The sequence below is a fragment of the Heliangelus exortis genome, chromosome 5 (genome assembly GCF_036169615.1).
Source record: "Heliangelus exortis chromosome 5, bHelExo1.hap1, whole genome shotgun sequence".
In the NCBI taxonomy this organism is placed as follows: Eukaryota; Metazoa; Chordata; class Aves; order Apodiformes; family Trochilidae; genus Heliangelus; species Heliangelus exortis.
The window spans coordinates 42,670,447-42,693,770 of record NC_092426.1 but is presented as its reverse complement, the minus strand read 5'-3'; the positions used below and the strand labels follow the sequence as shown (position 1 = coordinate 42,693,770).

Below are 23,324 nucleotides of genomic sequence, written 5' to 3'. Positions count from 1 at the left end.
GCAAATTTTTCAGCTTTTGCTCTTGCTTTTGACTGAGCTCAGTCTTTACCTTTTTAAAAGTGGTGTTTGCCTGCCTTCCTCTGTATCATGAACCCACAGGAGCCAGTGAAGGAAAGAAGTGGAAGCTGGTTACTCCTGGTGCTGCAGTAGCCTTAGGAGCAAACAGTTTCCATCTGCTGGATTTTCAAGCTTCTACTGTCACTCTCTTTAGGAAGTTGCAGCAAATCGAGCTCTGATTTGACTTGCCAGGCTCACCCACATCCCTCAATTTCTCTGGCCCTGAATTCCCTTCTTTTGCTTCTTATTTTTGCACCTTTCTAAAATGTGCCAGCTTCTTTGGCCAAGATGTGATTGGGCAGCCTGAGCAGTCAGCAATGCAGTCATCACCTCCCTCCCACAAGTCTGTCTTTTCCCTGTCACCCTCATGGTCTGGACACACATAATTCACTTAACCCTGTCCTTGCTAAACCTCAAATACTATCCTGTTCCAAACTGCAGGACATTGGGGAAAAAAAGGTGGTAAAAGCCACACAAGAAATTCTTTTATTAGCACTTGGAAAGGGTTGTGGTGGAGGTTTGACAGAAATATTGTTTGAAACTGAGTGGAAATGCAGCCTTCCAAAAGAGTAGTTTTTACTGCACCATTCTGACAAGCCAGAACTCTCCTTGGAACATAAGTGAAGGCTTCATTAGCACTCACCCTGGAGACTGGGGATAAGTTACTTATTCTTATGCCATTGAGTTAAAAGAGGATGCACAAATAATAATAAAAAAGCTGCAAGATCATCTTGAAGCACTATTTATATTCAGTGCAAGGTCCACTGGGAAGGACAGGGACAAATCCCATGGTATGACCCCAGTCAGATTCCCAGTCAAGGGAAAAGCAGAGACCTTAGAGCTCAGGGACAAAGGAAGAACTGCCAAAAGCTAAGCTGAATTTGACCTTGCAAAGGAAATTATAATAATAGCACAAGGTTTTTTAGCCATATAAAGAAAAAGAAGTAAGGAAAGAGGAAGGGAGACTCCTTTGGCATGGAGGTGTGGATGAAATGCAAGACTGTGGTGGAGAATGTAGTGAGCTACACTAAAGCAAGCTGAATTAAAGCAAGCCTGATTACACCAGTTACCTCTTCTTCTTTGGAAAAATTACTTATTTATCCTGGAGTCACTTGAAGCTGATATGAGCCTACGCTGCTGCTGAGATGGGACACTTCACTTCCTTCTCTCCCTGACTTCCCGTTTCCAGTCCCTAACTTTGTGATGCCACGTGGAGGGATCAGGTAACTGAGCCAGCAGAAAACCAGTCTGCCATCTCTCTCCATCCATAGGGTGGGGACAGGTTAAAAAAGAAAAGTTTACAACCTAAATGTGCTCTATAGTCTTCCAAAAGAGAGAGCCCCTTGGGACCGTGCTAGATATATGTATTTATCAGAACTCCTGGAAGATGGGAGGAACTACTTTATAAGGATACCCGTATCGTGGTCTGATCTGGTGGAAGTTCCCATCCTACATGTCCATTCTGTTATCTTTCAAAGATGAGTTCTCCTTCCATGACTCAATTTATCCATCAGAACGTTGGTAAAACACTACTTAGGCTCAAATTAGGAACATTTTAAATTGCCACGAAAAGTGCCTTGTAAATAAGAGCACATGAACCCAACAAAGATCAAACTGGAGTCCAAACAGGATGACTTTTTCAAAGTGATTACTCAGTTAGTTCAGGTTCCACATATGAGAACATGCACGTTTTTGACTTCATTTTAATTTTTCAGCAGAATGCTCAATAGCAATTACTGCCTTCTGCAGAAGAAAGGAGCATTTGAGTTTAAAGGAGCTTAAAGATCTTATTACAGATTGTTTGGCCATGTAAGAATTCTGCAGTGAAGTTTTCTCATTTAAAGAAAAAATACCCCCAACAGAAGTGGAACCAAGTAACAGCTAACATTTTCTTTGGGTCGGCCTTATTTTCATTACTGTTTTATCCTGCCCCTTTCTTACTCTATTCTTCTATCATTGCGTGGATGTGCAAGCTGGATGCCCCCCACAGGACATTAACATTAACAAGAAGAGATCTGAGCAGACAGGAGATGCAGAATGCCAGATGGAAATGAGAAACAAGTCAGGTCAAACTGTGGCTCCATTGTGATCAGCAGTAAAACTCTGATTTCACCAAGGCCAAGAGGCACAGACCTCAGAAGGAATGAGAGATCCCCTGGCAAAGGGACTGCTGATATCAAAGCTTACTCTGGCCAGAAAAAAATATATACTAGTGGGATCAGGAAGATATAGTTTTTCTTCTTTGTGCTGCAAGTCAAGGTAATGAATGTAGCACTTCTGAGTGACAGCATCAGTGAGGTTAGAGAGCCTTTGCCAGTGGAGTCTGGGGGGCAAAGCCTAACTTCTGCAGTGGGGGGGAATATCTGGGAATCTGTGGAGAAGCAGCAGCTCCAGCACTGAAATTTATGACCACATAGCAGGAGAATGTGCTCGTGTTATAAACATGGAGGAGTGGTGCCGAGTGCGTGTTTGCTGTAATTGGTGTGAGACCTGGAAGATGTTGGCAGTTTACTTACAGCTAATGTTGCCCAGACAGAAACAGTCCAAACAAACACCAGCACAATGCCTCAGCCTCCATCTCAAATTTTACTCCTTACACCTCCCCTGGGGCATGCAGCCCAGCTCTAGCCAAGGACTGCAGATGCCCTTAGGCTGGCAGACCTCTGGTCCTTGCTTCTCTCCCTGCCCTTATGGTCTCCTTCCCCATTTTCTCCTGCACCACATCCCTGGTCCTGCAGGAGGGTGAGGGGATCTCCACATCCCTAAGGGATCTTGTGCTGCCAGCAGAACCTGCACAGCCTTGCAGGGATGAGGGCTCCCTTTGGTCCAATGGAGAGCTAAATTTAGGCACCAGGTTTGCAGGGGCTCCAGGGAGACCTTTGAGGTGATTACCCCCATATTTTCTCCAAAATAAAAAGCAAGTCACTCCCTCTAGTCTACACTGGGAACCTAAACATGTGAACTGAAGTAACCCATTTGCTAACATTGAATGCATCTGGATGCAGAAACAGAGTGGGGTTGGGAAGAGTTTAGATAGGCAGAAACACACAAACACACATCTATTTTTAAGGAAATATGAGTCACTTGCACTTCAAGTTGATTCCAAAATCAATTCCCAGACCTCCCCAACTCCTGCCCCCAACACTTGGGGCAGGCCCTGTGCAACTGGGTGTGATAAATGTGGATAAAAATTGGATACATCTGTGGGGAGGAGGCAAAACACTATTTTCCAACCTGCCCTGACATGCTAAGGCTACTTGACTTTTGAATCACTCTGCTGCCTCTGGGTGGCTGTCCCAGCACTGCTGCTGGCAGAGGGGAAGCTGCTGCCCCCTCCCCATGCTGCCTGTGCTGGCTGCTTCATCTTGGTGAGCAGGGAGAGGAGGTGACTCCACTCCTTCTGTCCCCCAGGCCCTTCTCACACTGCCTCTGGCACGTGAGGAGCTTGTGTTGGCTGGAACCAGCATCCTCCCTCCCAGAGCTTGAGCCCCACAGCCTTCATGTCCCATTACCATCCTTCTGCCTTCTCTGACCACTGCCTGAGGGGCCCCCATCACCCCAGAGCTCTGCAGACTCTCTTATTGCCCCCCCAGCAGCAGGAGAAGTTTGTTGCCCACACAGCTTTTTGACAGCCACAGCCCATGCCCAGGACTGCTCTGCCAGCAGGAGGGACATTTCTGTGCCACCCTGGCACATGCCATGGACCCACCTGACTTGTCCACTGGCTGAGAACCAGGCAGTCCCTGTGGGTACCAGTCTGTGCATGTGGGACAGAGATTTGAAGCAGCTCTCTGCCCTGGAGGGCAGTGTCCCAGGAGAGCTGCAGGTGAGCAGTGAGAGAGCCATGGTCAGAACCCTGAGGGCCCAGAAAGGAAGGGCATGGCCCCTGACACTGATTATTTACAGCTGCAGTGCCTCTGTACCTGGCAGCTCCCCTGGTAAAAGGCTGCAATCTGCAGCCACCTGAAGGGTGGGTGATTGGTGGGAACCTCACCTTCCAAGTCCTAATGCTGCAGGTCCCAGGAAAGCTGACACAATGCTGACAGCAAGCTGCTGCTGCAGCCCCAGCCACCTCCAGCTGGGAACTGCCCATCTTTGTGGCCATAACAGCAAGTTTGCACTCAGTAATGAAGGCTTTCTGAGTGAGCTTATCAAGAAGAAAGCATATATGCTGGTTCAGCAGAAACTGGAGCAAGGGTCGAGTATAAAAAAAAGATTACTCTCCTTTCATGAGTCTTTCCTTTTGACAAAGTAACACCAGCAGAACGAAAGCCAAGAGAGGAAACAATGTATGATTTTTATTTTCTTTTTTTTCCTTCCCTTTTTTCCTCCCTTGCCTTCATTCCTAGTGTTGGGGCTGGAGAGGAAAGTATCTGTCTTGCCAAACTAAACAAATTATGCTTCACAATTCAGAGACTTAAATGCCTCTTTTTATCAACATTTCCTTAGCAGTGAGTGTTGAGAAAATAAAGCAGTAGTAAGCTAAGTGATTGCATACCCTTTTCTTGATGGCCATTGGGAAACACATCCAGCCAGTTGTTTCTTTTTAAGGCTATTAAGTCTGCCTGGAAATCATCCCTGGGCAAACCTCCCCCCCCCCAACACACACTCTCCATGCCTCGAAGGAGATTTAAAAAAAAAAAGAAAAAAAAAAAAAAAAAAAAAAAAAAAAAGCAAGCAGAGCTTCTTCTTTCTATTATTATTATCCCTGCAGATTTCTCTACTTTCCGAGACAGCAGAGGATATCAAACAGTTCTGACTACACTAAAGGAAAGGTTGAGAACACACACACTCACTTACAGTACCTCTTGGGAAGCAGGAGATGAGCAGAAGCTGGAGGAGAGTGAGTCCTACGTGTGTCCAGGGGGCTCGCTCCATACTGCCCAGGTCTGTGCAGCACTGTGACTGCTCAGGAAGGAAAAGCAAAAGCAGGAAAACAGCTTTTACCGGGACCTCACCAGCTCCAGGCTGCAAGGGATCTCGTGTTTCAGACCTCAGCTCAATCCCATTCTCACCAGAGGGGAACTACCTTCAAGAGACTTCTCAGTGTACGACGTCACCCCAAACCTCTCCAGCTGCTGCCTTAACCCTTTCTGGACTCTGGCAGCCGATCCGATTTCCATGGGTCTGTTTGCTCTGTGCTCAGCCCTGAGATAGGAATGTTCATCTCAGAAGGAAAGACACTGTGCAGGAAGAGAGCCAGAAATGCAAATCTGCGTTTACAGTGGTTATCCCTGTGGCTGTGGGAGAGCCAAAGTTCCAGCAGCCTCCAGAAGGAGGCACTTTGAAGATGCTCTCCTTGGGGTTGCTGCACCCCGGGGCTGCTGCCCCTGTCTGGGTACTCTGGGTGTGCAGTCAGTGCACAGAGGGGGTTCTGGCACACACCTGGCCAGGTGACATGTTCCACTTCTGTTGTGCTTAAAATAGCTGTGCATTTCCATGCTGGGGAAGCAGCCCACTGAAAGCTTACTCCACGATAGATGAGAACTCCAAAACACAGAAGTAATGACTTGGCATGGCCAAGTGCCACGAAAAATGGAGAGCTGCCATATTTTAATAATAATTTTAAAGTACCCAGCAATTAATTTCAACCTGGAGTACAACAAGCTCTTTGATAATTAATAATTGACCACTGGGTGCATAATGAATGTGTAATTTATACCATTAGCTTGTACCTCTAATAATCCACCATCAAATCTGAGAGATGAAAGCAGTGCATGGTGCAGTCTGCAAGCACAGGAAGAAAGCCATCATTTCACAGTGGGGAAAAACTGAGACACAGAGGGATGAGCTGAGGCTGATATCCTGAAGCAGTGCTTGGTCAAGAAGGGAACACAGTAGCTTCACTATTGTTCATTACTGTTGTTCAAGACTCAGCAAAGATTAATTAGGGATAAATGTATAGTTCTGAATATAATAAATTCAGACTTGAAATAAAATCACTGTCTTGGAGCCAGAAGAACTTCTTTGCAGTCTTAGAAATTCTAGTGAACTTATTTCTCCCCCCAACTACTGAAATATCCTGCTTCTGTTACTGGAACATTACCAGAAAATCTTTCTTCTTTTCTGACTTCTGCTCAGAGAATTTCACCCTGAATGCCCCTGGGGAACTTCCAAATCTCCAGCGGTTCTTCTGGAAGGAAATCCCTGATTTTCAACATTATTACTTTATGCTGCTACAGGCTGGATGCTTTCAGAGGACATCTTCATTACAGGAACATTTGAAGCCTGTTTCTCACTCCTCTCACAGGCAAGATTCCCACTGTAACTAGTGGAGTCTTCTGCCAAAGAGTGTGAATTACCTGTGAGCTCAAATGTACTCCCAGCAGGGTTGGAGGACTTAGGTCTTGAACTTCAGTGGCTGCCCAGTAAACCCATCCCACTTAAACAAAACCTGAAGAAACCATTTGAAAGACATTGTAAAAGAAAATGGACCCACTGAGAGGCTGGAAAGGGCTTCTATCTCAGAGGGAAAATAAAGTTAAAATGAAACTCAGACCTGGACCCTTATGAGTAGTGTCAAGAGCCATTAATAAAAGATCAGCACAAATAATTTATTCCTCCCCTAAAAGCATTATTGTCAAATAAGGGGGTCCTTTTAGAGGAGAGATTACAAAGTGTTTGCCTTTAAAGCACAGGAGTTAAAAGAAATTCCAGACCTAATTACAACATCTGAGGAACATTTTAGAAGTTTCTAGAGGTGTATTTTGCCCTCTGAGCTTCCAAATTCTGCCACAAGTGTGCAGGGCAGTATCTAGCATTTAGGAACCACAGTAGGATTATGGCAGCCTACACACACAGGCACATTCAGGTGTTTGTTAAAAAGATTTTGTCAGGAAAACAGAGGCAGTTTAAAATTTATGACTCCACTTACATTTCTGGGCAAGTGATCTGCAAAATATGGTAAGAAAAACATGACTCTTTAATAACAATATGCTTTTTTTTTCAGTTCTTACTTTATGTCTTAATCTGCCTGGGTGTTTTTTTCAGTCCTCCTGTGTTTCCTGTTTCTATACAGGCTGTTATGATCTTCAACATAGCAAAGTGTAAGAAAAGAAACTGGTGGAAGATTTGGTTTGAAATTAAAACTAGCCAGTAATCAAGCCTGCTTAACAATCAGACAGACACTGATACTACAGTCTAAGGGGTTAACAAAAAAGCGTATTTCGTTATGTGAAAAACCTGTAGAGTTAGCCATTCTCATGATATACATTTTTTCTTCATAGGCTAATACATAAGGCTTTCTAGGGTAACGAATAAAACTTCTAAACTGTATAACAGATTCAAACTGATGACCAAAACAAGAGGGACAGAAAATTATCAACTGTCTTGGTTTTATTTAAGTCTGGTTTATGTTTCATGGTCTTGGGTACATGTGAGAGAGCACAGAAAGCAAGAAAAGAGCATGGTTTCGAGAAAGATTCTTAACCATGTTCCACCTAGGTGGCCAGCCTAATACTGCAGGGTAAATCCAGCCAGATGAATGTGTGTATGAAACAAAGATCAAGAAAATGTGTGTTGGAAGTAATTTGTGGAAGGTCAGCTTTTCAGAGGTGCTGAACGTCTGGTTTTCCAAGCTGGAAATGTGGAAGTATAGCATTTCTGGAAATATGATTCACAAGAGCTGTAGCTGCATTGCAGTTACATGATAGAGTGATGTAAGGTTTGAGGAGTCCTGTATAAAAAATTAAGACTTTAGTTTGAAGAGCAGAGTTGTGGGTTTTTGTGATCTCATTTTCTCCTTTCAGTGATGCCCATAAAAACTGAAATTAAAACTCACTTTTTCTGTCCCTGTAGGTCAAGTTTTCCAAAAATGTCAGTATGAAGGAGCATATCTGAATACATTCAGCTATTTGACCTCTGAGGGAAATTGATCTTCTGTTGATGTTCTCTGCTGTGTTTCCCAAGTATTTTTACATTAAAATTTATAAAATGTGCATCTTTCCTAAGTCACCTAGTTAGCACTGGCTTTGAGACAATTAGCTTGTGACAGCAGTATCAAAAAGCCAAAGCCAACACCAGCACCTTAAAATGTCTCATTAGTGTTCATGTGCAGCTTTTATTTCTCTGCTGTAAAGATACAACTGTCACACGTGTCATTGTGAGTGAGAGATCTCAGACAGAAGCCTACAACAACAGCTCAGTGACCTACTTCATGGATTTTATGCATACGATGGAATATTACAGTGCATAACTAACGTGGGGAGCAACCACTTTCCTTTTCAGGATAGCATTTCTGCTCTTTCATGGGAGTCAATCAGTGAAAATTTCTTCTTTTGTCTTATCTTCTATTCCCGATTTCAGGTATAGTTCAACCAACACATCTCAGTCCTAGCCTCTAGCATTTCATATGCTTTCATGGCTCTTCCACTTCAGACATGAGGACAGCATCCATCCCACCAAATGTTAGGTGGCCGTACATAGATACTTGAGTTGACGTCATGTGCAAGAAAAGGAAGTTATTGGGAATGGTCAACATGAATTTCCCGAAGGTAAACCATGCTTGACTAACATGTTGGCCTCAACATCTGATGTCATAACTGGCTGGTTAGATGAGAGGAAAGCAGCAGCTGTAATTTACCTTGACTTCAGCAAAGCCTTTGACACTGCCACAATATCCTCTGTTCAGTAGTGCCCAGCAACAGGACAAGGGGCAGTGGGCACACACTGGAACACAAGAAGTTCAATTTAAACAGGAGAAAGAAACTTCTGTCACAGGCTGCCCAGGGAGGGTGTGGAGTCCTTCTCTGGAGATACTCACAACCCTCCTGGATGCAGTCCTGAGGGATGTGCTCCCAGTGATCCGGATTTAGCAGGGGGTTGAAGTGGGTGATCTCAAATACTCCCTTCCAACTCTGATGGTTCTGAGTTAGTGCTTTAGATGAACTTCATTATACGTGAACTAGAAATTTCTGGTATGTGATTTATTAGCATGCTTTATGAAAGCATCATTAGGATAAGTTTTCTATTCTTTTCCATGCACTAGGAAGGGTTTTTAGGTGACTGTCACGGCTTGGCAGTTGGGGCCCACCAGAAACCAGGGCAGAGCTGCTCTCTCCTACCCACTCCACCCTGCCAAGAGAAGACAAAAGAGGAATAAGGACAAGGGACTTAAAACTTGGAAATTAAAACTGGAACAAGTTTACTAGAACAGGAGAAGGGCAGTAACACACGGGATGAGGAATGAATATACGAATATATACAAATATATACACAACCCCACCTCGATGGTGGCAGGGATGGGTGCCTGAGGGCCCCTTGCGCAGGGCTGACTCAGGTGGGGGTGTCCATGGCCCTTCCCAACACCCGATGGATGCGGATCCTGGAGAGCGGTGGATAAAGGAGCACAGGGCAGAGCAGCGAAGCGAAGATGGGGTGAAGGAGAGGAGGGGCGAGGGTCTGCCTGAGGTTATGGAGTGTGGGCAGGGATGGGCGGGAACAGCCCCGCTGTGTGCCGCCCCTCGTGTTCCTCCCTCAGGGTGTTCAGACCCGCCTGGAGTTCTTCTGCTCAAACTGGGACACTGTTGTTGGTGTAAACACTGAATTTTAGGATGTCTGATGATGGATAAGGTGAACCCCAAACCTGGAAACGTACATGAGGACTGCATGCTGAATAAAAGAGCAAAGTGGAATATTGAGTTCAGCTGCTGTGTGGTTTGGGCCCAGTTGGCAGCAAAGGACCAGGTGTCCATTCACTCACCCTGCACATGGCATGGAGAGGAGAGAATCTGACTGAAATCTGACAGAAATCTGACAGAAATCTGACGGAAATCTGAAATCTGACAGAAATCTGACTGAAGTCTAACTGAAATCTGACAGGAATCTGACTAAAATCTGACTGAAAGCTTGTAGGTTGAGACAAAGACAGAGAAGGTTTCACTCACTATTTGTGGTCATGGGCAAAAAAGACTCAACTTGGGGAAAAAAGAATCGACTTAATTTGTCACCAATCAAATCATACCAGACACAATGAGAACAAAACCAGAGTTTAAATACCTTACCCCAACCTGTCCCTTCTTCCCAGTCCCAAACCACGGTGCTCCCCATTCCTCTACCTCCTGCCCCTCAGCTCCTGGGGACAAGGAGTGGGGTTGGTGTCAGTTCATCAGACGCTGTTTTCTGCCATCCCTTCCAGGGAGACATCATCTACCTGGACCGGCATTGTCTGCCTGGACCAAAGTTGTCTGCCTGGACTTTTCCAAGGCTTTTTTTGATACAGTTCCCCACAGGCTTACACTGACCTTACACTGACCCCCATACATCACTGTAATCTATACCTTGATGAGTGTGCTTGGTATCAACATCTCTGTGGGATAACTGTAGACGTCTCCTGACCGACTTCACCCGAAAGCAGTCACAAAGGTAATTAACCTTTATGGCAACTGTGGATTTAGGGTTCTTGATTCCTAATATCTTTCTTCTAAACACAGTCAAACGAGTATCCTGCCCTCATGCCACAGAAAATGAAGGAATGCTTTCCCACAGGTCTGAGCAAAGAGGTGATGACTGTATCTCATTTTTCACTTGAGAGGCTGAGATAGATGGGCTGACGGATTAAGTTCAGGAGTGCATTTGTTTCCCTGGTCCAAGATGAGATACTCAGACAGTTTTTTTGGTTTTTTCTTTGTCTGCTTTTAAATCCTTTTGTTTCTTCTAACAGTACCAGAACAGACTCCCATTGGCTTCCATTACTGCAGTTCAGTGTCCACTGTCCTGCTGGTCAAATCTTGGGGTGGCAAGTGAGGAACATCAAACACTCAAATGCAAATAGCTATAAAGCTTGGCCTAGGGACCCCAGATGAGGTGTTTGGGTCTTCTGTGCCACTTTGTAATGGAATTGTGGATAAAATTCACAGGATTCTGCTCCTTTGAGTAGAAGGGACCGTCCTTTAATGTATTCTCTAGTTTAATTATCCACAATACTGCTAATTTCTGCAGAATATAAAGCAGAGGTCTACTTCCCACTTTCGGTAGAACACCATAAGGCAGCATCTGGCAAAGCTTTCCCTTTGTGTCATTTTGTAGCAATTGGTAAAAGTGGTGGTTTGGATTATGTGCCTTTGTTCAGGATTTTCAGTCCTCCTGCTGTCTGAGCAATTATTGTGTCCTTTTTATTTCATTACTTCAAACATTCTGGGATGTTCTAAGCCCAGAATGAGTTGCAGGGTCATCTTGTCAAGGCTGAGGGGGAGTAACAGAGCTGGGCTCCTTGCCACTTGGTGACTCTCCAGCCAGAAACTTCTGTGTTAACTGCAGATCTTTTCTGACATTTTTTGAGCTGTAAGAAGAAGCAGAAAGGTGAAATGGCGAAAGGAAGTGCAAGATGAGCCTGCGCTCTGCTTGTTCTTTTCTGAGACAGATTTAAAAAAAAAAAAAAAAAAAAAGGCTTGAAAAGTAGGACTTCTTCTTAACCTTTGAAGCATTAGAAAGGTCAAGGCTCATCTTCACTGCTTTTTCTTGTGAAGTTGCATGGATATTTGTGATATTTGCTGTATAGTCTGTATAGAGCAGACTGAGCTGGATCTTTAGCAGACTGGTATTTTTTCTTTCAGCTGTGTGTAGGGAGGTTGCATTAAACATCTACAAACAAAACCCAGCATTTTTAGCAGTCTAGATAAAATCTACTTTTTGGGGATTGGTGAAGATGTTATAAGAATGGTGACTCTGGAAAGGCCTTGGAGCAAAAGCAAGGATTTTGATTCCTAAGAAGCCATGGGAGAGGAGCTGAGCTATGCCTGATAAAGAGAGCAGATGCCTTTGCTCTGATAAGAACAATAATTCTGACTCCACATAAGTTGAAGAACTCCAAGGAAACTGTGGAAGAGTACAAGAAAATATTTAGGAGGGGAGCTTGGGGGCACAGGGGGAGGCTTGGCTATAAAATGCAGCTTGCAAGTTAATAAACTTTGATTCAGAGTGTCTCAGGGAGTGAGGGTCTGTGCCTTAATACACCACACTACGTACTCTCTCAGCTATTTGTTCTATACCTTTATCATCGATACCATAATTCTATTAGTTCTCAAGCTGGCCAAAGAGTTTACCAGGAAAAACAGTAGAGATTCTGATTTTTTTAATATACAAAGTATATGAAAATTTCTCTTGATATCTGTAAAAGAAATTAAAAAATTCCTTTATAGCTATAACAGAAATAAACAGTCATGGAGCCATTTCCCCCTCTCTTAAGATCATCTCCAAAGGCTGGGAAAAGAGCTGAAGGTGACTCAAATAAGTTCAACTTAACTTTTACCAGGATGCCAGTCCATGGCTACCAGTTTTGGGCTCCAAGACAGGTGACATCCTACTCACGGCAGGGCAAGAGCCACCAAGGCCAAGTGCCAGGTCCTGCATTTGAGTCACAACAACCCCATCCAACATGACAGACCTGGGGAAGGGGCGTTGTACTAGATGATCCTTTGAGGTCCCTTCCAAGCTCTGAGTTTCATTTCTGTGATTTCTGTGACATGGGTTGGAATACTTTGGTCAGCTTTGGTCACCTCTCTGCTCTGCTCCTCCCTAGAGGAGGGTTTCAGGTCTGACCCCTTTACTCCCTTTTGTTTCCAGAGGGTAAGATGTTGCTCAGAACCCAGCAGTGCCCTTGGTTCTGCAGCCCATTCTCCAGCCATAACTCTAAAGATGGAGTGTTAACAGCATCAGCTTGCTGCTCATTTCAGCAAGAGCAGCTGCTTAGAAGAGACTTAGCTGAGAGCAAAGTAAAAGACAAAAAATTTGTTCCATCCTAGCTCAAACCTGACAGCTTGTCAGTACACTGCACAGTAAATTCACTTTTCTGACATGGTTACATGGAAGCAGCTTCACCAAGTCTCACCTCAGGCTGAAGCCTAGTGAAGGGGGCTGCTTTTCAAGGATCTCAAAAAAAGTTTGTGGTAGAAATACAAGCACACTGAATTCAGAACTGCTGAGATGAAGCCTGTATCCCAACTTCAAAAGCCCCCTCCTTCCACTGAGCACTTTCAGACTATTTAGCTGTTCCTCCTCTCCAGGTGGAAAGTGCTGTGCCATAATGGTTAGTGATTCAGAGCCACAAAGGAAAAACACAAGAAAAACCTCCTTTGGGCTACTGTGGAAAGAAGTCAGAAGGTTTGCATATGGAAATTAGCTGATTGCCAGGGATTTAGGGATTGAAGGGAGACCTGTGGAGTGTCATCGCTATGGCCAGGAGAAACTGGGACAAAACCCAGGATATCCTGAACTCATCCATCATTTTCAACAGGGAGCTGTCAATTAGCAGAGAGCAGAGCCAGATGTCACTGAAGAAAAATTTCTGCTCCTTGGGGGATGGAGGAATCTCTCCATGACTGAAGAGCAGATGGTTTGGCAGAAGCAGCTCAGCCAGCTCCTATCACTGGATTAACAAATTACACAGATATGCTCCTTCCTTTGTATTTACAGCACATGGCTGGAAAGGAGGCTCGGGAAGAATTTCCACACGTAGTGTCAGCTGAGTGGCCAGAAGGGATTCTGAAGAAAGGCAGCAGCCTGCAGCAGAGTGCTGTCAGTCTGTTCATCCCTAGCACATATGTGTCACTGTTCTCAGAGCATAGGATCCTGTCTTCTCATCCCAGATAAAATACAGCATTATAAACTACTAACATTTCCTTCTCCCTAGTTCTCAGTGCTTATATTAATGCTGAGTGTGTGCCTTTAAGCCCTATTTGTTGTTCTTCTTGTTGCCATAGCATTTAGTGTTTCCATGCTGGAGATTTCCTTTTTTTTTTTTTTTTTTCCAGACATTACCCCATCAGCAGAATTCCAGACCTGGGATTCCAGCCACTTTTGGCTAAGGGGAAACACATTTTTGTTGCTACAATAATACCAAGCCCTATAATGCTCATTGCTCAGTTTTAGGTCCCTGTGTCTATAAATAGCAGCACAACTGAGAGTGAATGAGAGAGAAGAGGAAGAAGCACAGAGCTCTGTGCATTTTTATCTCATTCCTCTCAAGGACAAGGAGAGGAGCAGTCCTCTCCAGTCCTCTGGCACAGCTGAAGTCCCCATGGCTTACCTGTTGCTGTGAGGGATGCCTGCCTCCAGTTTGCACCCACAAGAGAGGTGTCCAAGGCCAGTGTGCCCCAGCTGGGACAGCCCCAGATTGTCACTGGTGTGCAGTGGGTGTGTGAGGAGCAGGAGACCCAGAGGCCTCTGCTCTGCTCCATCCTGCCTTTGCAGCCTGCAGGAAGCTGCAGTCTCTCTGATCTCAGGGATGAGTGAGACCAAGGGTCCCCCAAGAAACCACAAGTTCCAAAGTGGTGGGTGTGAGAGGAGAGAGAAGCTCAGGGGAAATACCTTGTTCTGAACACCAGGGAGTCCAGAGGGAAATTTGGGCTGGGTAGAGTGTAAGTGCTGTGCTGCTGCTTTAGCTGGAGTCCTGCAGCATCTGCAAACCCCAAAAAAACAGTGTAAGACATGGCAATACCTGAAAAAAGTCAACCTCAGATATTAACCTTGCCCTGAAATCACTGCAGGGGGCTGAGCCTCTGGTTGTCTATCTGGAAAACAGAAGTAATGAATCAGTATTTCATTGTCTTAGCAAAATTTCTGCTGATATTAGGGATGGAAAATGTGAGCTAAGCACACGCTGCCAATAATATTTTTATTTCTTACAGCATTGTTAACACTGCTTTCTGCACATTATTTATGCTACATAAAGTGTCAGTCTGTTACATTGTAGAGCAGATTGAAACCTTAAGAGACAAAACTCCAGGGAATATGGCATAAAGCTTTAACTAGCTCCATGTGACAGATACTGCTAATTATTAACTTTATACATTTTACTAAGTCACATTAAAATAATAATGCGTATCACCTATTGTACTATCAAATGGTAATATCTCAGAAGCAGCACTGCATGCTTCTAATGTATCAGGAAAATACTTTTAAAAATGCAAATAATTTTAAAAGTGGAAAAAATGAAATTAAGTAAATTGTGATGGAAACCCAGACAGTTTTTTAATGAGCACAAAAAATTTTGAGAAGCAAATCCAAATTCATTCCTGGAAGTTTTTCTGATGCAAAATCCGGAAGTGTGGTGCCAGATTCAAACAATGTTCCTGGTTTATACCCGGTTGTATTTTCTTGTGGTTTTAGATTAATACTTCCTGTCTAATTCTCATGGGTTGTGTTGCTGTACAGGGAAACCTCCTGAAAAAAAAAATCTTCAATAAAGAGCTTATTGGGCATTACTTATTTTTATTATTATTAGAAGTGGGTTGGGTTGTTTTTGTTTGGGGTTGTTTGCTTTTTGGTTTGTTTTTTTTTTTTTGCTTGCTTGCTTGTTTTTTTTGTTTTGTTGTTGTTGTTGTTTGGTTGGTTTTTTTTTTTTACTTTGTACATGAAAAATGTTTCTGACAAAGGCAAAACTGGTAAAATCCTCAGGATGAAAGTCTTTTGTTCGGACCTTCTTGGAAGCCCAGAAGAGGGCTAATGACAGCACCAAGGATGAGGGAGCTGGGTAAATCATGGTTAGGGCAGCAGAGAATGCTGACAAGCCGTGCTGTTCCTCAGCAGATGGGAATCCCCCAGCCATGCTGCCAGCCAGGTGCAAGCATGCAGAATCCTGCTGCAGCAGAGCTGCAAAAAAACCACAGGAAAGTGTTCTGGCTTCCCTAGGGAGAGGTTTCAGTAGAGGCTGATAAGGGTTGGAAGGGACCTTAAAGCTCCCCCAGTGCCAACCCCTGCATGGTCAGGGACACCTCCCACCAGCCCAGGTTGCTCCAAGCCCCATCCAACCTGACCTGAGACACTGCCAGGGATGGGGCAGCCACAGCTTCCCTGGGAAACCTGGCACAGGGGCTCAGCACCCTCACACGTAAGAATTTATTCCTAATATCCACTCTAAATCTCCCCTCTTCCAATTTGAAGCCATTACCCTTTGTCCTATAGCTACATGCCCTTATGGAAAGTCCCTCCCCATCTTTCCTGGAGCCCCTTCAGGTACTGGAAGGTTCTATAAGGTCCCCCTGAAGCCTTTTCTTCTCAAGGCTGAACAACCCCAACTCTCAGTCTGTCACAGAATCATAGAATCGTCTGGGTTGGAAGGGATCTCAGAGATCATCAAGTCCAACCCTTGATCCACTCCCAGTACAGTTCCCAGCCCATGGCACTGAGTGCCACATCCAGGCTCTTTTGAAATATCTCCAGGGATGGAGAATCCACCCCTTCCCTGGGCAGCCCATCCCAATGGCTGATCACCCTCTCCATAAAGAAATTCTTTCTAATGTCCAACCTAAACCTCCCCTGGCACAACTTGAGACCGTGCTCTCAGAGGTGCTCCAGCCCTGGTCATCTTTGTGGCCCTCCTCTGGACTCTGTCCAACAGCTCCATGTCCTTCTTCTGTTGGGGGCCCCAGAACTGGACACAGTACTCTAAGTGGGGTATCAGTAGAGCAGAGTGGGAGGGTCACCTCCCTGGAGATGCTGGCCACACTTCTTTTAAAGCAGCCCAGGACATGGTTGGCTTTCTGGGCTGCCAGCTCATGTTGAGCTTCTTGCCAACCATCACCCCCAAGAGCTGTTTTCCATCCAATCTCCACCCATCCTGTAACTGTGCTTGGGATTGCTCCAGCCCAGATGCAGAGCCTTGCACTTGGCTGTGTTGAACTTCATGCAGCTTGCATGAGCCCACCTCTCAGGCCTGCCAAGGTCCCTCTGGATGGCAGATCTATTTGAATTACAGGTACATCTGTGGGGCATTCCAGACAAATAACTGGTGGACAACACCTGACCTTCCCAACAGATCCCCAGCTGGGATTTCTTTTACTAGGAAAGACTGGGAAGGAAGTAAAGCAAACTGGGTGGTGTCATTTCCCAGGCTCCCTGGCTGTTAGTGAACCTGCCCATTTCCAGGCAAGTCAAATTAGAGCCTACACTAAGCACCAAGGGGGATATACAAATATTTGTAAAATAAAGATGTGCATTCAAGCAATGCCATCTGATGCTCCACAGCAGAACTGCAACTGTGAAAATCAAACCACAGCTTCAGAGCAAAAAGACCTGAAGTTGCACCTAAAATCCTAAAGAGGATTTTAAAGTACTGTCCAGAGGAACCTAAGGATGACCTTAAATAAAGATCCATGGCCGTTTCACAAAGATTGGGGACATGCAACCAAGCACTGAAACTTCACATGCAGGATCCTAAGCTCAAGTTCTTCATTAGTGCAGAGGTGGTGGGTGAGTCAGGGTGGGGGACAGCCCTGTACACACCTTCTCTCCCCTGAGCTCCCTGCTCTACAGGCCAGGCTACAGATGATTTATTTTCCTGCCTCCTCAGCAGCCAACCTAACTGCACAGCTAATTGCCTCCTCAGCAGCCAACTTAATAGCCAAACTACATCCAATGTTTGGACTTTCATGAATAAAAACATCTTGGATATTTAATAGCACAATTCTTCTCCTGATAAGGCTGCCTGAAGAGAACTCCCAGAGGCAATGAACTTTCCTGAAACAAAGATTGATTCCATCTTCTGTTGTTTTACTTTAAATACTCAGACCCCAGATTATGTCATCTTTTATGTCATCAATTACACCACTGAGGTCCCAAGAAATGTCTCAGCTGGCTCTTGGCTCCCCTTGGCTTCTGGACATAGAGTGCATGTGCACAGAAGGCAATCACTGTCCTGTCACAGCTGATATCCCAATCTGTAGAGCTCTCACCACAGGGATTTTGATTGTGAGGTTTTGACTTCTGCACACACAGCAGCAATTCTGTGTGCCATAAACACAAATCCTGTGTAAGCTGCACGTGGCAGAAGTATGACCCACATTGTTTTTCTGCTTGTTTGCAGAAGAACCTGACCTCCTTTGTTTTTGTGACTCCTGCTAGCTCAACACCTTATTGATTAAACACTTTGTTTTCATGTGCCTGCAGCTCCAGCCATGGGATGATGCTCCCACCCACCCTGGAGAGCAGTGCTGGATCTCTGAGTGCTCTGGAGATGTTGATAGTGTTGGGCTCTGGTGCATCAGAGACTCATTCTGTGCCTTCTTTGCCAGCCTTTCTTGCCCAGCAAAGCTTGTAAGCAGAGGCAGAATCCCTCAAGTCCAGCATAAACAAGAAAAATAAAGCCCCTATCTTCTTCCCTGTGATCCTAATCCAAACAAAACCCATTAGAAATTAGTCTTCGACTTGAGTACAAAATAAATTTCACTGTGGGTGAGAAGTCTTGAAGTATAGTTCCCATTTCTTCTCCATTTGATGGGAGGAATCACTGCTGCCTGCAATGACAGGACGCATGGGAGCTGGGTGCTCTGGGTCAGGAGGGGAATGGAGAGACCTAAATGTTCAATAGACCAAAATCAGTGTGAAACACTAGCTGCTAGAGATTTTGAGAGCCTAGCATTGTCAGTTAATGAAGTTAATATAAGAAACAACATAGGGAGGTCAGAAATTATTTTTTAATCTTTTTACTTGCTAGGATTCTGGATCTAGGCAGTGGATTTAAAGCTCTCCTTTCCCCAGTATAGGGCTGAAACACTTTCCAAGATGCTCATTGCAATGTTTGCAAAGCAGGAACAAAATGTGGTTGACCCAAATAAATCAGTGATCACAGTTTCAGGAATGCTCAACGTGCTGTAAATTGAGCAGCACATCAGCTTGGCTTATGTTAAAACCAGACAATTGGTAGAGGGTTAAAAAAAAATATTCCATCTTGTAAGCAGGACAGTTAGCCAGTGGAATAGCTCAGCAAAATTCTGACTTGTTCTTACAAATGGTGTAGTTAGGAGGCTGAGTGTCTGGGGGAGATGCTATTTTCTCAGCTATTGATTTAAGGGTGTAGTCATAGTATATCCTGTTGATTAAGTGCTTAGCTTACAAGAGGCAAGCTGTGACTGACACTCATGTCATACATAATCTAGATTTTATATCCACTTCTATGACAGGAAATGTAGTGTCCTTATTCATAGAATCATAGAATCATAGAATCATAGTATTGGCTGGGTTGGAAGGGACCTCAGAGATCATTAAGTCCAACCCTTGACCCACCGCCGTGGTTGCTTGACCATGGCACTGAGTGCCACTTCCAGGCTCTTTTTAAATATCTCCAGGGACGGAGAGTCAACCACTTCACTGGGCAGCCCATTCCAATGCTTGATCACCCTCTCTGTAAAGAAATTCTTTCTAATATAGTTCCTGGTAGTGGCACTTCTTCAGGGGCACTTCCCAGTCCAGGCACTGGCAGTTGGATGCTCACTGTAAGTATAATTCATCCCAAATTAAATGCAAATCATTCACTTAAATCAAAATACAAGTCCAAGCCATGCACGGGAAAAGACTCATTTTCTGCTTTCAGTCCTTTTGCAACAAGCTGTGCATTTTCTTGAAGCTATTTTAAGCTGGGAAGTGGTAGAGAAGCAAATCTGTGCCATTTCTTTGGTAAAAATATTCAGACTGCCATTGGATAAAAGCCTCCTTTGCAGTGTAATGGTACTGGTCTTACTGGGCACTGTGAACTGCAGCAGATCACACACACCCGGTGTTCACTGTGCAGCTCCTGTGACTTCAGAGGGTGAAAGTAGAAAGTATCCTCTGGCAAGAAGGCTTCAGGACTGGAATAGCAGGGGACTTGAATTCCTGGGTACCAAGGGGCATGTTACAGCTCGCATTGCATTTGAGGGAAGTCTGGATTCACTGCACTGATGTTTCAGATCCTCCACGCGGTGGTTTTGCTTTGCTCATCCAACTCTAATTACTACTTTGGAGGATAGCGACGGCACTCACTGCAGGGAGAGGTGTTTAATGTCACGGCTCATGAACACGTCCTTTCCAAAAGGCTCCATAATATACAGAAAAAGCACAGCTCAGCTGCCTTGCCTTGGGAAGGCAGGAAATTGGAAGAAGGGGGGAGGAGGACACCGAAATAGCCGCTCTTCTCATCTTCCAGTAAACACCCCATAAAACCTCAGAGGTGCAAAACTGGAAGAGCTGGCTGCCAGTGCCTCGGGCAGGAAATCCCGCGTTCGGACCGTGACCCGCAGCCGGCACCGCAAGTTCGGAACTTCCTCTCTGCGGGTTCAAACGCCAGGGAATAGCTGTTCCGCACTGCCCACGCAGTGACACACCTGATGCGTGAGCACGCCGCACACGCCGCTGTCTAACGGGGCGGATGGCGTTTCCCTGCGTGCGGACGGGCCCCGCACTGCTCTTTGCTGCAAGTGATGCTCCGGGGGAACTCAGCACCGCGCCTCCAGGGTCAGGGTCGGCGCTGCCCGGCCTGGTCCCGGGCATTACGCTCCCGGGGCGGGGAGCTGTGTGTGCTCCTGTACCCATATGTACATATACTATACATCCACTGCGTGGCGCGTGTTTCGGGCGATCCCCGTCTGCAGCCACCACCTGCCGGTTCCGGGACCCCAGCACCGGAGGGGAAGCGGAGCAGGTGCCGATCTCCGGTGACCGCGGCGCGACCCCGCCGTGGCAGCAGGGGCGGCAGACGGCTCCGAAACGGGACTCGCCCCTTTAAGCGAAGGGCCACGCCGGGAGACGGGGCGGGGCGGGCGCGCCCCCACGGCTCCCCCACGTGGTGCGGGCTCCGGTTCCTCCAGGCCGCCGGCGGGGCTGGGCGCAGGCAGCAAGGGGATCTCCGGGACCGGCTCTGCCGTTCTTCCCGCCGCTCCCCTCGGGGCCATGCCGCATCGCCGCGCCGAGCGGCCGAGCCGTGGGGCTGCACCGCCGTCCTGTCCCGCGGCAGCGGCGTGAAGCGGCGGGAGGATGAAGCAGGCGAGGCGGGCCGCGCCGGGGCCCCTTCCCGTGCTGGGGCTGCTGCTGCTCGGCGCCCTGCCGGGCCTCTGGACCCTGCTGCTGCGGTGGGAGCCGGAGCCGGAGCCGCGCCCGCCCGCCGGTCCGCGCCCTGGTCGGTGGGGCTCGGGGCGTTCCCCGGCAGCGCGGGACGGGCCCGGTGGCCGTGGGCAGAAAACTTTCCGTGCGGTGTTGTCACTGCCACGAGCGGCAGCGAGCCGGGGGGAGCGGGGCGGCGAAGGGCGGTTCTCCACGGCCGGCTCCCTGCCCGCGGCCGCCGCCGCAGCCTCTCCGGTGGAGCGGGGGATATTCTGGAGCCGTGATCTGGAGGAGCAGGTGCCGCCGGGATTCCCGGCGGAGGAGGCGGCTGCGTGGCTCTCGGCCGCCCGCGCCGCCCGCGTGGCCTCGCTGGAGCGGGGCGGGTGCGGGCGCAGCTCGAACCGTCTGGCCCGGCTGTCGGACGGGAGCCGCGCCTGCGTCCGCTACGGCATCAATCCGGAGCAGATCCAGGGTGAGGCGCTCTCCTACCACCTGGCCGGGGTGCTGGGCATGCAGGAGCGGCTGCCACCCATGGCCCTCGCCCTGGTGGAGGCCCGAGGGCGGCAGTGGGAGCCGGTGCGGGAGGAGCTGCACGGCTCGCACTGGACCGAGGGCGCCGTGGTGAGCCTGACCCGCTGGGTGGACAATCTCACCGCCGTGGTGGCCCCCGCGCCCTGGGGCGCCGAGGCGGGCGCTGGCCGGCGGCTGCAGCCGCTGTCGGCGGTGGAGCTGGGCAGCCTGTCGCCGTCTCAGCTGGTGGAGCTGGTGCAGTGGAGCGACCTGATCCTCTTCGATTACCTGACGGCCAACTTCGACCGTCTGGTCAGCAACCTCTTCAGCCTCCAATGGGACCCGCGGGTGATGCGCCGCGCCACCAGCAACCTGCTCCGCGCCCCAGACGGTGGCCTCGTCTTCATAGACAACGAAGCGGGGCTGGTGCACGGCTACCGCCTCCTCGCCACTTGGGACCCCTACAACGAGCCGCTGCTCCGCTCCGTCTGCGTCTTCCGCGAAGGCACCGCGCGTCGGGTCGCGGAGCTGCACCGCCGCCGCAGTGCCGCCGCCGAGCTGCGCCGCCGGTACCGGGCGCGGGAGCCTCTTTGGGCCCGGCTCGGGTTCCTCTCGGAGCGGCAGGCAGAGCTGCTGCAGGCCCGCGTTGATTTCGTGCACCGCCACATTGACCACTGCCGCGCTCAGGCCGCGGTGATCTGACGGCCCCGGGCCGGGCGGAGCGTGGCGGCAACAGCCGGCGGCCTGCAGGGCTCCTTTCCATTCCCTCCTTCCCTCCTCCTTTCCAAAGAAGCGGGACTGACTCGCCTCGGCACCCGCCCAAAGCTGAGACGGACCCTGCCCAGCACCTCGGTACCCCGTGATTGGTACCACCGGGGACTGGGGGCAGCGGGGGTGCGGAGAGGGGTGTCGGACGCGCGGATGCGGATCGGGACCGGCTACCTGCGCGCCGAGGCTGTGGAGAGGAGCCAGGAGCCATTCATTCGCCTTTGTTAAGATCTCTGAGGATACAGAGCGCGATCGGAATAATTATGGCAGAGTTCCACTCCGGGGCTGTTGTGCCCAGGGCTTGAAAGAATGAGAGGATTCAGCATCTGGAGTTCTTTCCTTCACTCCCTTGGTGCACTCGCCGTCGTAGGGGTCGACTACCTTTTCCTTCCCAAAGGGGCAGATGAAAACTTTTTTTATATATTTTTTTTTTCTTTTGTAACACACTATTTAAGTATGAATCTTGATACTTACAAACTAAGAACAGATTGCACAATAGAGGAGCTCCTAACTAGCAAAACTGCCCTATTTATGAAACTTGTTTCTTACTGATTTTCTTTAGTGAGACTGAACCTTTCTGCTGATTGTTAAATTTTGTAGACCAGAAGTGGGTAAGAAGCCCATGTTCCATTTCCTCTTAATCTTTGTTGTGGATGCATCTGGTTAAACTGTTTTGATTCCCAAGCTTTTGTTTGTAATCATTGCCATCATAGTTTCATTGGACGTGTAGAGTAACTGACTAATGGGTGACACAAGAGGATGTCCCAGGTTTTTAAAACATTGCCATGTATGTGTTAAGCATTTGAGACAATAGTTAAAGTGGAGGAAAAACTGTTTCATGCACTTTACCTTGACTTTTTAATTTTTTTATAAAAGACCTTTTTATTTTACAAATTCTGACTTTTATGTACATTCTGTATGTTCATAAGCTTTTCTGTAACATACTAAAGAAATGATATTTCAGTAAAGTGTGTTGATGTTTTGCCTTCTTTGTCCTGGATGTTTGCCTGAGCTCTGACAGGGAGGCATGCACCTCCTGTCTTCCCCCAGGAGAAGAGGCACCAAGACCACTGCTTTGCAAATTCTCATTCTGCTGAGCTGAGCGAACTTTTTCTTATTCCCTCTCAGGCAAGGAGAGGGAGTTAAGCTTTCAAACACTGTCCTCCCTTCTCTCTCTCTCTCTCTCTCTCTCTCTCTCT

General features: G+C 47.3%; 2 protein-coding genes across 4 annotated transcripts in view; one reads left to right on the top strand and one right to left on the bottom strand.

The window, feature by feature from the left end:
- The window catches only part of PAMR1 (peptidase domain containing associated with muscle regeneration 1), a 36,288-nt gene extending 31,066 nt beyond the window's left edge, over positions 1–5,222 (bottom strand). For 2 of the 3 annotated variants that reach the window (XM_071745024.1, XM_071745025.1), the window contains exon 1: positions 4,863–5,221. In XM_071745024.1, coding sequence (XP_071601125.1) covers positions 4,863–4,935 — 73 coding nt within the window. In that variant the 5' untranslated portion in view covers positions 4,936–5,221. Of the gene's footprint in view, positions 1–4,862 lie in introns of all 3 variants that reach the window. The other variant, XM_071745026.1, reaches the window with a different exon arrangement.
- Positions 5,223–20,591: 15,369 nt separating this feature from the next.
- Positions 20,592–23,110, top strand: FJX1 (four-jointed box kinase 1). The gene has a single exon (XM_071745008.1). The coding sequence runs from the start codon at positions 20,782–20,784 to the stop codon at positions 22,057–22,059; it is 1,278 nt and encodes a 425-aa protein (XP_071601109.1). The 5' UTR covers positions 20,592–20,781; the 3' UTR covers positions 22,060–23,110.
- Positions 23,111–23,324: the final 214 nt, after the last annotated feature.